General features: G+C 51.0%; 1 protein-coding gene across 3 annotated transcripts in view; it reads right to left on the bottom strand.

Moving 5' to 3' along the window:
• Nucleotides 1–542: 542 nt before the first annotated feature.
• The window catches only part of GAB2 (GRB2 associated binding protein 2), an 80,312-nt gene continuing 68,574 nt past the window's right edge, over nt 543–12,280 (bottom strand). The window contains exons 4-10 of one of the 3 annotated variants that reach the window (XM_035330106.1): nt 9,869–10,455; nt 8,639–8,733; nt 7,238–7,517; nt 6,469–6,559; nt 4,795–4,897; nt 3,788–3,913; nt 543–2,656 (exon numbers count right to left, since the gene is read on the bottom strand). In XM_035330106.1, coding sequence (XP_035185997.1) covers nt 2,513–2,656; nt 3,788–3,913; nt 4,795–4,897; nt 6,469–6,559; nt 7,238–7,517; nt 8,639–8,733; nt 9,869–10,455 — 1,426 coding nt within the window. In that variant the 3' untranslated portion in view covers nt 543–2,512. Of the gene's footprint in view, nt 2,657–3,787; nt 3,914–4,794; nt 4,898–6,468; nt 6,560–7,237; nt 7,521–8,638; nt 8,734–9,868; nt 10,456–12,280 lie in introns of all 3 variants that reach the window. The other 2 variants (XM_035330096.1, XR_004751932.1) reach the window with 2 other exon arrangements.

Here is a 12,280-nt window from a genome sequence, read left to right on the forward strand (position 1 = left end):
CAGAAGTGAGGGTTGCTGCTGCCTCCCCTTCACCTCCCTGCTTTCAGGGTGCCTTTGGGACCCTTTTCTTCTTGACCCCCGATCTCCTTCTGTGTACAGCAGTTCAGAGGATGAAATTGGGAAAGCAAGCTTCTGATTGAATCACATTTGCTTTTCAGCAGGGATGGTGCAGAGCTCGCTCCCAGCCAGGCCAACACCCTTCAGGTCCCTGGGCTTGGCTTTCCCCCCCGTGTGTCAGGCACTCATGGGATGCCAAGACCACAGGATCTGTCTACGTCCTCTTGATGAGCTCACTGGGCTTCACGGGAGTCTTTGCAGTGACTTCAGCAGGCTCTGGACCAGGACAATGTTCTGTGTCCCCTGAGATGCGGTGATGAAAGGGGCTACAGAAAGCTGAAGCCTTGCTCTCTGCTCTTCATTTCATTATCTCACCATGCAAGCCCTCAATGAGAGGCAAAGGCCCTTGCAGGCTGTAACACTCCCTGGCCTTCACAAAGCATCTGGCTCTGCTAAATCTTCCCCTCTGGGTCTTTTTTTTTTTTTTTTTTTTTTCCTAGATGATGATTATTTTTACCAAAAGCATTAGGATATCTGCTTCATTATTCCTGTAAAAGGCCAGCGCTGCAATGTCTTAAAAGGGTCATTAGAGCTTTTTCCATTAACATCCTCCCCTTTCACAGCAAAAGAGAAGAAAACCTAAACTGGGGATGGAAATTGGAGACTTATTTTACAACCCAGCCCTTAAGGGACCAGATCCCATACTTGTGTGGGCCATCTATGGCCCCTTCCAAACTCAGGCCAAGATTAAGCAAATGTGCTAACACTTAAGCATCAAAAATCAACACAAATGTTTGTTTTTCTTGGTGGTGGTGGTGGGAGGCAGAGCCCCTGGTGTGGGGCAGGGTTCAGCTCGAAGGAAGGGTAACTCAACCTTTTTAACAAACATCGCTACCTGAACTAATGTCCCCTTCATTTAGCTCTTAGCTCGCAGCCAGCCTGTGTGTCCGTGTCAGCACTCACTGTCTGGCAGCCAGGCCACTCCGTGGTGCTCATTAGGCCTTCCTGGTTTTGTAAGATCCCGAATTCTTATCTCTGCCTCTTTCTTCTTCTTCCTTCTCCACTCCAGCTGCTTGGGGAGTGATTCCAAAGCCTGTCTGCGTCAAGGATGCAGGTAGGGGGCAACAGCAGATTCCCATCCACAACAGTCAAAAAGTCCTATTTGTGTTGAAGAAACATCACTGAAGATGGGGAAAAATACAAAGTCCGGCCCTTTGTGCCCATCAGGAACTGACTTTTATGCTACATTAAAGCTGACATTGAGACACTCTGTCCTCTTCTCACCAGCGTCTTCCCAAGCCCAAGGCCTCACAACCGACCAACGTTTCAGTTACTCCACTCTTTTGTCTGAAATTTACCTTGCCAGACCCTCTTCAACCCAATCCAACCTCTAAGGTACAGCACCTGCCTTCTCTTGGTCCCCACAACAGCCTCCTGCTCCCTCCTTCCCACTTGTCCTCATGCCAGGCCGGACAACCAGGGTCTCCAGAGCCTCTCTACACACCTCGTACTCAACCACAGAGCTTCTCATGATGGCCAGGGATGTAGGACTCTTCTCCTATGGACTTCTTTTAGTGCCACAAAGGCAGATTTGGGTTTTTAGGGCCAGATTCACAGGCAATTGACTTTGGATAGGCTTAAATTCTGCCATCCAAAGCCTCTCTCTCCAAACCACTGACCTTGAGAGATGCAGGAGAGCATCAACAGCAGAAGACACCCCAAGTAACCTGGCTGTTTCATGCACGCATGCATGTGTGAGCACATGCTGGCATATATACGTGTATGGTGGGGCAAGTTCTGGGCTCAACGGGGCAATCTGGATGCTCTTCAGGCTCCTGAGGGTTAACAGCCACAACCAGAAACACAGGGGCTGTCCCACCAGGGGAACAGCTGTCAGAGGATTTGAACACATCATTATTTACAAGAGATGGGATGATGAAAGTAAAGTCAGACAGGAACAATCCTTACTCAGTTTTGGGATTTGGGAGGAGGCAGAAAAGAGGGCGACCTTGAGGAGCTGGGGAATCGGAGCTGGGGAATGAGGTCCTGTGAGAGATGCTGTCAGACATGTATGGCATGGTTTGGGGGTATGGTATGGAAGAAGACGGGGAGAGATGATGTTAGCACATACAAGGTGGCTTTAATAGCTGTAAGCAACAGACGTGTAGGGTGAAACCTGGTATTGCTACGTTGAACTTCCTGGATGGCGCATCCAGCAGCTAAAGCACAAACATAGCCACCGAGCATGGCTGCTCTTTATCACCAGCAAACAGTATCCGCCAAGTCTTCCCCTGAAATTAAGTTTCTTTTTGTCTTAAAAAAAAAAAAAAAAAGTCATGAAGACCCCCTCCCCTAAGCAGACAACAGTCTCAGGAATCCAGCCCAAGCGGAGCTGCGAGCCCCAGCCTGGGAAAACCATGGGGATATTTGCTCGCTGAGCGGCCCGCCCTGGGTGCTACTGCTTGGTGCTCTTGGTGGGCTCCGAGGACTGCCGCACGTCAGTCCACTCCTGCATGGTGCTCTGCAGCGCCTGTGTCTTCTCCTTGTCCACTTGCACGTAGTCAACCTTCTCATCCGAGGCGACCGACGAGGTGGAGGGCTGCGGGGAGGAGAAACACGGCCACCCGTGGCCACCCGTCAGCTCCAGAGGCCACCAGATCCTCCCTGGCTTTCCCTCGTATTCCATAGCACATCAGCCTCCCTCTAACCTCCTGAATGTTTGGTTGGAATCGTGTTACCTACCTGCTGATACTGCACATTCAGCATTGCATCATTTTCTTGTAAAGAGCTCAAGAATAATTGTAGGTGCACCAAAAAATCCCAGCCCCACCCCTCTTAGCTCCACAAACTCTAGATTATTTTAATCCCCTAAACAACAGGGGAGAGAGCTGCTGGGTTAAAAGGAGATATATTTTTTTCATAGTTTCTTGGGCCCTGGAAACTCTTCTGCCTCTTACGAGTATTTCAGCTGCCGCAGCTGGAGCTAGTTGATGGTTTGGATGGTCCCAAACCCATGTGGTTTATTATTTAAATTGGTAAAACCTGCAGAAATACTGCTGGGCAGAAAGAAGCAATCAGGGGAAAACTGTTAAATAATACGAAGAGCTAAGCAGTGGGATGCCTTCCCTAGAAACAATGTGGTGGTTGAGAAAGCTGAAGCCAATGCAGAGGTGGCTCCCACAAAGGTTCTCCCGAGGCTCTCCCTTGCTCTATTTTCCTGTGATTCACTTTAAGTCTGTTCATGCCATGGTTGAACCTAGAGAAAAGTCACCAATGCCTGGGTCTTTGGAAGCTTCCCCTCCCACATTTCCACCTGATATTTGGTAGAAGCATCCAAATGTCAGCAAGAGACAGATACCCAGCACTTTCTGCGTGACCTCCTGAAGGCATCTTATGTCTGGTTTTGGAGGGCCTGTTGCTCTGAAGGAGCAAAAAGCTCTGCTGCTGCTTCTTGGGAGACCTCCCGACAGCTTCTGACTATGGCACCAGATCTACAAGCTCTAGCAGAATTTCTGGTCTCATCAGTATCCCTGAACCCCTCAACACCTGTGTTTCTGGTGACACCTCCAGCAAAGCTGCAGACACAAGAGAGATCAAACCTAGAATAAACACAACAGCAGATCTGCAGGAAAGAAAAAAATCACTTTTCTGATGTTACTAACCCTGCCCTGCACAAAAACCCTTTAAAAATGCCTTGCTCTTAACCAGAAGTTTAGAAACCCCCCAGTACCTTTCTGTGTGGCCCTGGTGAGCTCGGCTGGAAGTCCAGGGCCAGATAATCCACACTCCCAGAACTCTTTTTAGGCGCTGGGCTGTTGGTGCCACTAGGAACAGGAGAAGCAGAAATGGGGTTTTGCTAATGCAGGGAAGAGACAGGAGAGATAATGAGCATTAACATGGGAAGAAGGAAAAAAAAAAAAAAAGGAGTTAACACAAATCTGGCAAAGAAAAGCTTCAGCGGCACTTTCAAAAGAGGTCCCTGCCTGGAGATGCTCTCACTTGTCTCGCAGGGACCAGGGTGTGCAGCACTGCTGGGTTGTGTATAGGACTAATAAATACAAATGCACGCTCGTGATTTCATATATCACAGCATTTCTGCTGCCTCTGTGCTCATTTTATTCACATGCCTGACATCGGACGTAAGCTCCAGCATTTCCTGGGAGCCACACCTCTGCAAGGCCAGGCCAGAGCTGGGATCTTTGCTAATCGCAGCCACGCTACAGATCTGCTTGGCCCCCTCCGTTACACAGCCTTCAAAATATGCTTCAAGTCAGCAGCTTTGCAAAGAGAGACAAAATCCCCTCCCTGTGAGCAGGGCCACTCCCTGCTGCTGCTGCGATAGCCCCTGCCCTCCACACAAACATGATGTCAGCAGCTATTAGGAAGATTAAAAAAAAATGAAAAAAAAAAACAACTTAAATCAGGAAAATTTATCCTGACAGCTCATAGGCATGTTTTTCTCCTCTTAATTCCTTGTAAAGTGGGTAATACATGTTTCTGCTCTCATATTGAGTTAAAACCCCAATAGGACGTACAATTTTAGGAACAAAAGCCACTGTTTTGAGCATAGCTGGACAAAGGGATGCACACTACATCTGTCCTGGTGCTACCAGAATCCCTGTGGTGCTCCCATGCCACGAGCTAGGAATGCGTTTGCAGCACTGGGGGATGTACACGTCCCGTTGGGACCATATATCTTAGCTTCTCACCATCTTAGCCCTATATCTTAGCCCTTACCATCGCCACGTAGTTCTCCTCGCTGTCTCCTGAGTCAGTGCTGGTGATGCTCTGGGAGGAGACAGGGCGGCAGTACTGCAGCGAGCCGGCGTTGAAGGTCTGGCTGTAAGGACAAGAGGCAAGGATTTAGGGACGGCTGTGGGGGCTCATCATTCGTGGCTGGGAAGGGATGGGAGAGGGCATGCTCCAAACACCACCACGCTCATGGTGGGTGGTGGCATTGAGGTTGACCTTCCCATGGGTCAACAAATCACTCAGTTGGTCTCCTTGTTTTGTTTTTTCTTTCTAGGACTCTTTTAATAACACCTTGCTTGCTATAAACCCGTAACTCTCCTGCTATCAGCTACATAAATCCGGCCCCATAAACATTTTTATCTCACAGGAAGTATTTCACTGGGGAGGATGCAGAGCCAGCCTCTGTGGAGGTCCACAGCAGGCTTCTCACCTCCAGCCCCGCCATAGCTTGAGGCTTTGCTAACTGTGTAGGGCCCTAGCTGGATTTTTTTTTGCTGGAAACCAAAATTTCCGAGGCGTTGCCTTGTTTTCAATTGGCCAGATCTAATTACGGAGAATAACCTAATGCGATCCAACGTCTGGCATTAAAGCCCATGTCTTAAAAAGCTATTTGTTGCCTTGCAGTAAAGGCAGGGTCATATGATTAGCTGATAAGGGGAAAAAAGAACCCATTAGCTTCTCTGGGCTCGGACATCTTGTCAATCCAAGCCTGCTCGCCGTTTCCTGGTGCAGTGCTTTCAGCACGCAGAGCCCATGCCCTGCAGTCAGTCTCCACACAATCCAATTTATGAGAAGAGTCATAACAGCCAAGCCTGGCTTCTTCCTTTCATTGGACAACATCAGCCTGCGAATTAGCAGCAGGACTGGAACTGTGTGAATCCTGTTATTTTTGGCCGGCAGACTTTGCTGTGAAGTGCTTTGGTTTCGTTTTGCAGGCTTCCTCCAGGCTAGGCTTTGCTTTCAAGGCAATCCAAACACGACTCGGTCAAACCCTGTGTTTTTAGGCTGAAACAGGGTTTTTGGGGATAAACTGGATGTGAAATTGGTACCATGCCCTGAGTGTGGCTTGGTTTGGGGTCACTCAGCCTTGTCATGAGTTGTGGCGGACCACAGGTCCTGCGTCGGAGCCACAGCTCTGCGGGAGGTGTCAGATCCCAGAAATAGGAAACGTCTCCGAGGGATCTTAATTAGCTTCTTGACCACATGCTGGGCTTTCATGTGAAAGCCTAACCTAAACCAATTTATCTTCCTGCCACTGGCTGTGATGTGGGGAACATGACTCTGGCTTTCACAACGCTTGATGGAGCTCACAAGCTCCATCAAGCTCCTCTTCAACAGTGTCTGACCCCAAAGTCTGGCCATGATGTGTCCAAGGAAATCCCCGAGTCCCAAACCACCACGGTGTGGCAGGATACTTTAAGAAAGAATCCCTCTATAAATGCTCAGTTCTCATCCTCTTCCCATCCTCATCCTGCTGAGCCCTGATGGATGAGGATGTGACAGACTTTTAGGTCAACGTAGCTGCTCCTATGTTTGTATGTTTTCAAGACATGACCCAGCTCTGCAGTTCCTGCTTCTAACATCAACAAACAAACAAATAGGGCAGAAGGGGTCACCCAGCTTTTAGGGAAATTTGGTATACATTATGCCATTACTCACCTTGGCCTGGACCAGGATTTTGTGACCGGCGATTTGAAGGGAAGCTCATCGATGACGGTGTTGTTCCTCAAGTCCAGTGGTGATGGCTTTGCTGGGGGGGGGAATTATTTATTCAGATCACAACAGGCATGAGAGGGGACAGTCTGCTGCAACTTGCTTGCTGCTTCTTCCCATTTCTCCCATCAGCCCTACAACCCTCCTTGCTGATGACAAATACCCCCAGTCCAACCCCTTGCAATCATTTAAATTGGGACTGGGGAAAAAAGTGTTTTTTTTTATTTAGTTTTTTTTTTTTTTTTTTTTTTTTCTGACCCACAGCCCCAAATTTAGATGGATGGCCCCAAAAGTGGAATGTGCCTCATTAGGGATCCCCGATGCCTCATTGGATGGGGAAAATCTCACAGCCAGGCAGAGCTGACCAAGGCTTTGGCAGCACTGAGCAACCTCTGGCCAGAGCACTTGCCCAGAGGGATTTGAAAAGGAAATTTGTAAGGTAATGTGAAAGCTCTTCTCATCTGGGGTGGTTCATTATGTGGAAGAGAAGCATACTGTGCTGCAGCCCCAGCCCTCATCTGGTGCACTGATTGGGTTAGATGTTGACATACTATTGATGGGATCACCACAGTCCTCCTGAAAGAGGAAGGGTACGGGGAAGAGGAAGACTTGAGGGTCTGACCGTGCTGCTTGTGGCACAAGACAGATGTAGTCGAAAATATCACAAGGATAGAAGGGTTCCAGGGAAGTTTTGCCCACAAACACCTGTTCTTACCCTTCCGGTCGGGTTTGAGGTTGCGGTTGACCGGCGGGGGCTGGATTTCACTCAACCTCCTGTGGCACTGCGCCATGGCTCCTCCTTTGTGCAAGGGGAGGGTGGCCGAGGACAACCCCACCAGGTCGAAGTGATGCGGCCCTGGGCTCATGGGGATGTAGAGATTTTGGGCGTTGTCATTGGCTTTCTCAGCGTGGATCAGGGGTGACGAACCAGGGTTCATGGGGACGTAGTTGTCCTCAGAGTCGGCGCTGTGGGAGCGGGCCACCACGGCCTTGGCCTGCTGGGGGACAAGTGGGAGGACATTGAGAGAATCAAGACACTGCTCAGCCCCAGCCTGCAATAAGAGGTCCAGAGGAGGGCCACTAAGATGATCAGAGGGCTGGAGCACCTCTCCTATGAAGAAAGGTTGAGGGAGCTGGTCTTGTTTAGCTTGGAGAAGAGAAGGCTCTGGGGAGACCTCATTGCAGCCTTCCAGTACTTGAAGGGAGAATAGAAACAGGAGCGGGAACACCTGTTCATACGTGTTGGTAGTGATAGAACAAGGGAGAATGGTTTTAAAGTAAGATGGGGAGATTTAGGTTAGATATTAGGATAAAATTTTTCACTCAGAGGGTGGTGAGACACTGGAACAGGTTGCCCAGAGAGGTTTTGGATGCCCCATCCCTGGAGGCATTCAAGGCCAGGCTAGATGTGGCTCTGGGCAGCCAGCTCTAGTGGTTGGCAACCCTGCCCAGAGCAGAGGGGTTGAAACTAGATGATCTTTAAGGTCCTTTTCAACCCAGGCTATTCTATGATTCTATGAATAACCCCCCTTGCATCTCATCATCATCACCAAACCAGCCTTAACATCTCGGCATAGATGGAAGGGCCAGTCTGTCCCCCGCTCGGCCATTAGTTGGCACAGAGTGGGTCTACCTACCATGTTTTCAAGACCCTGAGTTCAGGGAAAGGTTTTAGTCACCCAGATGGGCGTCTCTTCTCATGATCAGAGTGATCTGCAGAAGCACACTTAACCCTGGAAAGTCAATTTTCTCTGGGCTCTGGCCATTGCACTAAAACACAATATGAAAGGCCACTGTAAAGTAATTTCCAGTTCAGGAAGTCTTAGAAAGTGCACAAAAGAGGCTGTTCTGGCAACATGTCAAAATGCAGCTCAGCACCACCGCCAGCTTTCAGGAAGAAGCCTCCTGGGCCTTTTTTTTGGGTCAAACCTCCAAGCAGCTACACTTTGTGGAAGCACCCAAAGCAAAGCTACGCATGTTGGGTTGGGTGTTTGTCCCTCCAGCTCTGTCCTGCAGGAAATCAGTGATACGACCTTTCTCGAGTCAGCTCTGCAGGACGGGCCCCTGAGGTTCTGCCTGGAACCGACTCGTCTCTGAACCTGTAAAGCCAACTCACCAGGTAGGAGCTGTACCCGTCGTGCATGGACTCCACTGACTGCACGGCGCTGCCGCCCCCGTGCTGGGGGTAGTCGTACGTCTCGCAAGAAGAAGCTGCAACACAACCACAAATGCACGTGTCCCAGAGCATCCACTAACAAACAGGGCCCCCACAAGCAAAATGTAGGTTCTGGGAAGGCGTTTTTTATTCCTACTGATCGTGATGCTGGTAGGATGATGTGGCTTGAAGCCCATCACAGCTCCTCTGACACCCCACGATGCTCCCTCCCAGTTAATACCTCTCCAAAGCACTGGTACAACTGCACCTGCAGCCTGGACCTAACCTGGTTCTGTCAAAGTGCTGCAAAATCCCTGGGTGAAGACGTCAGGTAAGGTAGATCATGGTGACAAAACTGGGTTAAGGGACTTCATTACGGACCGCTTGGCAGATAAAGGGCTATCAGCCTCCTGTTGGGGGAGGGGCTGAAGATGGGATACTAAGCTTTTAGGTTGGTCTATAGCTGAGTTTGTGTTTGATCTCCAACCTAAATGTTGGTATTTAGATAGGAGGAGATGGAAAAGTCATTTCAGGGAGCTGTATCACATATAGTGTTTTCTCTCCAACTGCCTCTTCTAAGTTAATTTAGAACTACCTCTTCTGCTTGGGAAAGCAACAAGAATTGTATGAACTGGGTTGGATTAGGTGATGTGAAGAGAAACGGCTCTTTCCAAGAGTCCTCTGCTCTCTGCAGGACTAGGAACAGTGTTTGGAAAGGGCAAACTCATCCATGGCCCACCCATGGTCAAGGAGAAGTATCTCTGCTTTACTGGGGATGTTGGGACTTGGAGATGTGCAAATTACTTCCAAGTCTGGTGAGCAAAAAGAAGAGGCAACTCCAGGCTGAAGTGAGTTCTGACAGCCCTGGTTATGAACTGCAAGGTAAAAATGGCAAGCCCTGGTGAAGGACTGCATTGGAGGGCAAGTTTGGGGTTTTATTTTGAGGCACAACACAGCCGAGAGCCAGCTGAGCCCCTTGGGTGTGCAAACCCCTGGGGATGCCTCTCCATGCTATGAGCCCATTGCACAATAAAAGCAGGGCCAAATCCTTGGAAAGAGCTTCTTTATGTTCAACCCCACATGGGCTTTTGCCAACATCTCCCTTCTCTCTGCCAAAACCCATTTGGACCTCCCTGCCCAAGGCTGTTAGGTAGGACAAAGCCCCCCGCTGCTCCCAAGCCCCAAATTCACCTCGGTGCAGCCTGCTGTTCTCCACGGCCGGCAGCGTGTTTCTCCGGGGAATGGTGGCTGCCATGGGGGTCAGCCCTAAGCTTTCCCCGGGCTGGGGCCGCTGGGGTGGGCTGCCCCACCGTGGTTCCATCTGCCCAGGTTTTGGGGGCCGCGGGGGCGGTGCGGCAGGCGAGTCGCTGGCGGCCACGGCCAGAGCGTTGTGGTTCTTGTCCAGCGTAAATGTCCTGGGGATCTGGTAAACGGAGAGCGGGGTGGCAGGGACGTCGTAGGAGTCTGTGGAGAGCTCCCCGAACTCCTTACACAGGGCATTGCTGGGGGTCTTGTAGGTGTAGACATCCTCGTTATCCGTCTCAGAGCTGGTGAGGCTTGACTTGGGGTGGGAGTAGGAGCCGAAAGCCCGCGGGAGGTCGTACGCGCTGTCCCTGAACTCCGAGTTGTGCCGGCTGGGTTTTGGCAGGCTGTAGAAGCCGTGGAGCTGCGCGCCCACCCCGTTCACGCAGTGCCCGTTGCCCTGCGAGAGCTTCTGGACGGCCGTGTCGCTGCGCATGAAGAAGGAGGACCTCGTGGCCTGGGAGAAGCTGGCACTCCTGGGGAGGAAGGGAGAGTAATGAGCTTAGATGGGAGGGGAAAGAGATGTTCCTGGGGTGCACTGAGCTCTGCTCCCCATCCTTGCCACCCTCCCAAGCCACATTGCCCAACCCCAACATGATGAGAACTTCTCCGACTCCTCCCAATGTGCCCAACAGCCCATTTTGTCCTGAATTCATTTGACATACGCTGAAAAAATTCTTTATGGGGATTTTTTCAGAGTATCCAGGCCACACCGTGACCTTGCTCTCTTGCAGGGACATAAAGCATCTGCTTGGAAGGATGGAGGAAGCCTCTTCCGGGAGAGCTGGAGGGAAAAGTGCTCACTGCAAAGCTCTGACTGGGTCCCTTCGCCGTGCTCCTGCTGGGGGCAGCCCCTAAAAGCAGCTTTATAGGATCATTGCATCCACAGGAACCCGTCACACTGCCTGAGGTACACCTCCTGTTTCGGGGATGGGGCAGGGGGCTGTTTGTTACCGAAGCTGAGACAATTTCCTTCCGTTGGCGCTCAGAGCTGTAGGAAGCCAGCGATGGGCAGGGATGTGTTTTGCTTTTCTCTTCCTTTCATTGTGGCTCTATTTAATCGGTCACGGGGATACGGGGACGCGTGGATAGCAGGATGGGGATGCTGGAGCCCCATCCTGGAGCCCCGCATGGGGTGATGCAAGCCCCATGGAGGCCAACTACACTCCCAGCAGCTTCCAGCTGGGAACTGGGGTTTGCAGCCCCGATTGCAAGTGGAGAGGAATAAATCTCAGGGCTGAATTCAGACTTATGCTTGGTTCCTCGGTGGGGAGCCGGGTGCCGTGACCATTACCTCCCTGCCTGGCTAACAATATTTTGATTTGCATTGTGGTCATGCCCAGGGATGGAGGCTGAGTGCTCATTAGCTGCTGCTCCTCTGCCGATCCCCTCTGAGCCCTGTGGCAAAGCGCGTTTCATCCTCAGCCTCCCGTTTCATCCCCCTGCTGCTGCCGCCTTCCTCCAACGTGACTTTTTGCAGACCACATTCCCCGCTGGCTTGGCTTTCTGCACCCACACCCCCAGCAGATGAGACAGTCTTCAGGTCAAATTGGCCCCTGTGACTTCTGCAATGAAGAGCAAATGCAGCCGCACCAGTCGGGAGCGGTCCTTGGGCTGGGTCAGGCTTTTTGGGGACCACGAGCTCAGCCCTATATGAACACCCCCCCATGTTGTGAGTCCTGCCACGGATCTAACACCGAGCTGGGAAAAAAAAATGCAATGGTTACAGGGGGGTTTCCAGCTGCAGATCCCTGGGGAAGAGTCAGCTCGATGGGAGAAGCCTGGAGATTCTGGTTTACACCACCCTGGCGGGGCTGATGCCGGGCAGGGCTGATGGCTCTGTTTCATGGAGCCAGCACGAGGTGGCGCTCAGAAATAGGGCTTATTTGGGAAAAAAAAATGCCAGGCTGTGATAATGCCGATGAATCCCTGCCACCTTTTGAGTTGGGTTTGCCTGCGAGACATTGAGCCCGTTTGGCTGAGGATTTGCAGTCCCTCAGGGGTTAATAATTCAGCACCGCCCGCCAATTAGCTACTATTACCCTCATTTTATGGATGAGTAAAGTAAGAGCTGCGGAGCTGAGTGGGGAGGGATTCCCAGCAGTCCTGCAGCCTGGCCCCGTGCACTGCGCATCGATTGGGGTGATTATTTCTGGCCCAGTTGCAGAAGCTGCTGCCAGCCAGTTTCCCTTTGCCCACCAAAACATAAGAAACTTCTCCTTCCTTCTTCCTCCTCCTCATCCTCATCCCTACCGCTCTCTGGTTCTCAGAGGGTGGCTTTTAGGTATCATCCCAGATGGA

This window comes from Oxyura jamaicensis, chromosome 1 (genome assembly GCF_011077185.1).
Source record: "Oxyura jamaicensis isolate SHBP4307 breed ruddy duck chromosome 1, BPBGC_Ojam_1.0, whole genome shotgun sequence".
NCBI classification, from domain to species: domain Eukaryota; kingdom Metazoa; phylum Chordata; class Aves; order Anseriformes; family Anatidae; genus Oxyura; species Oxyura jamaicensis.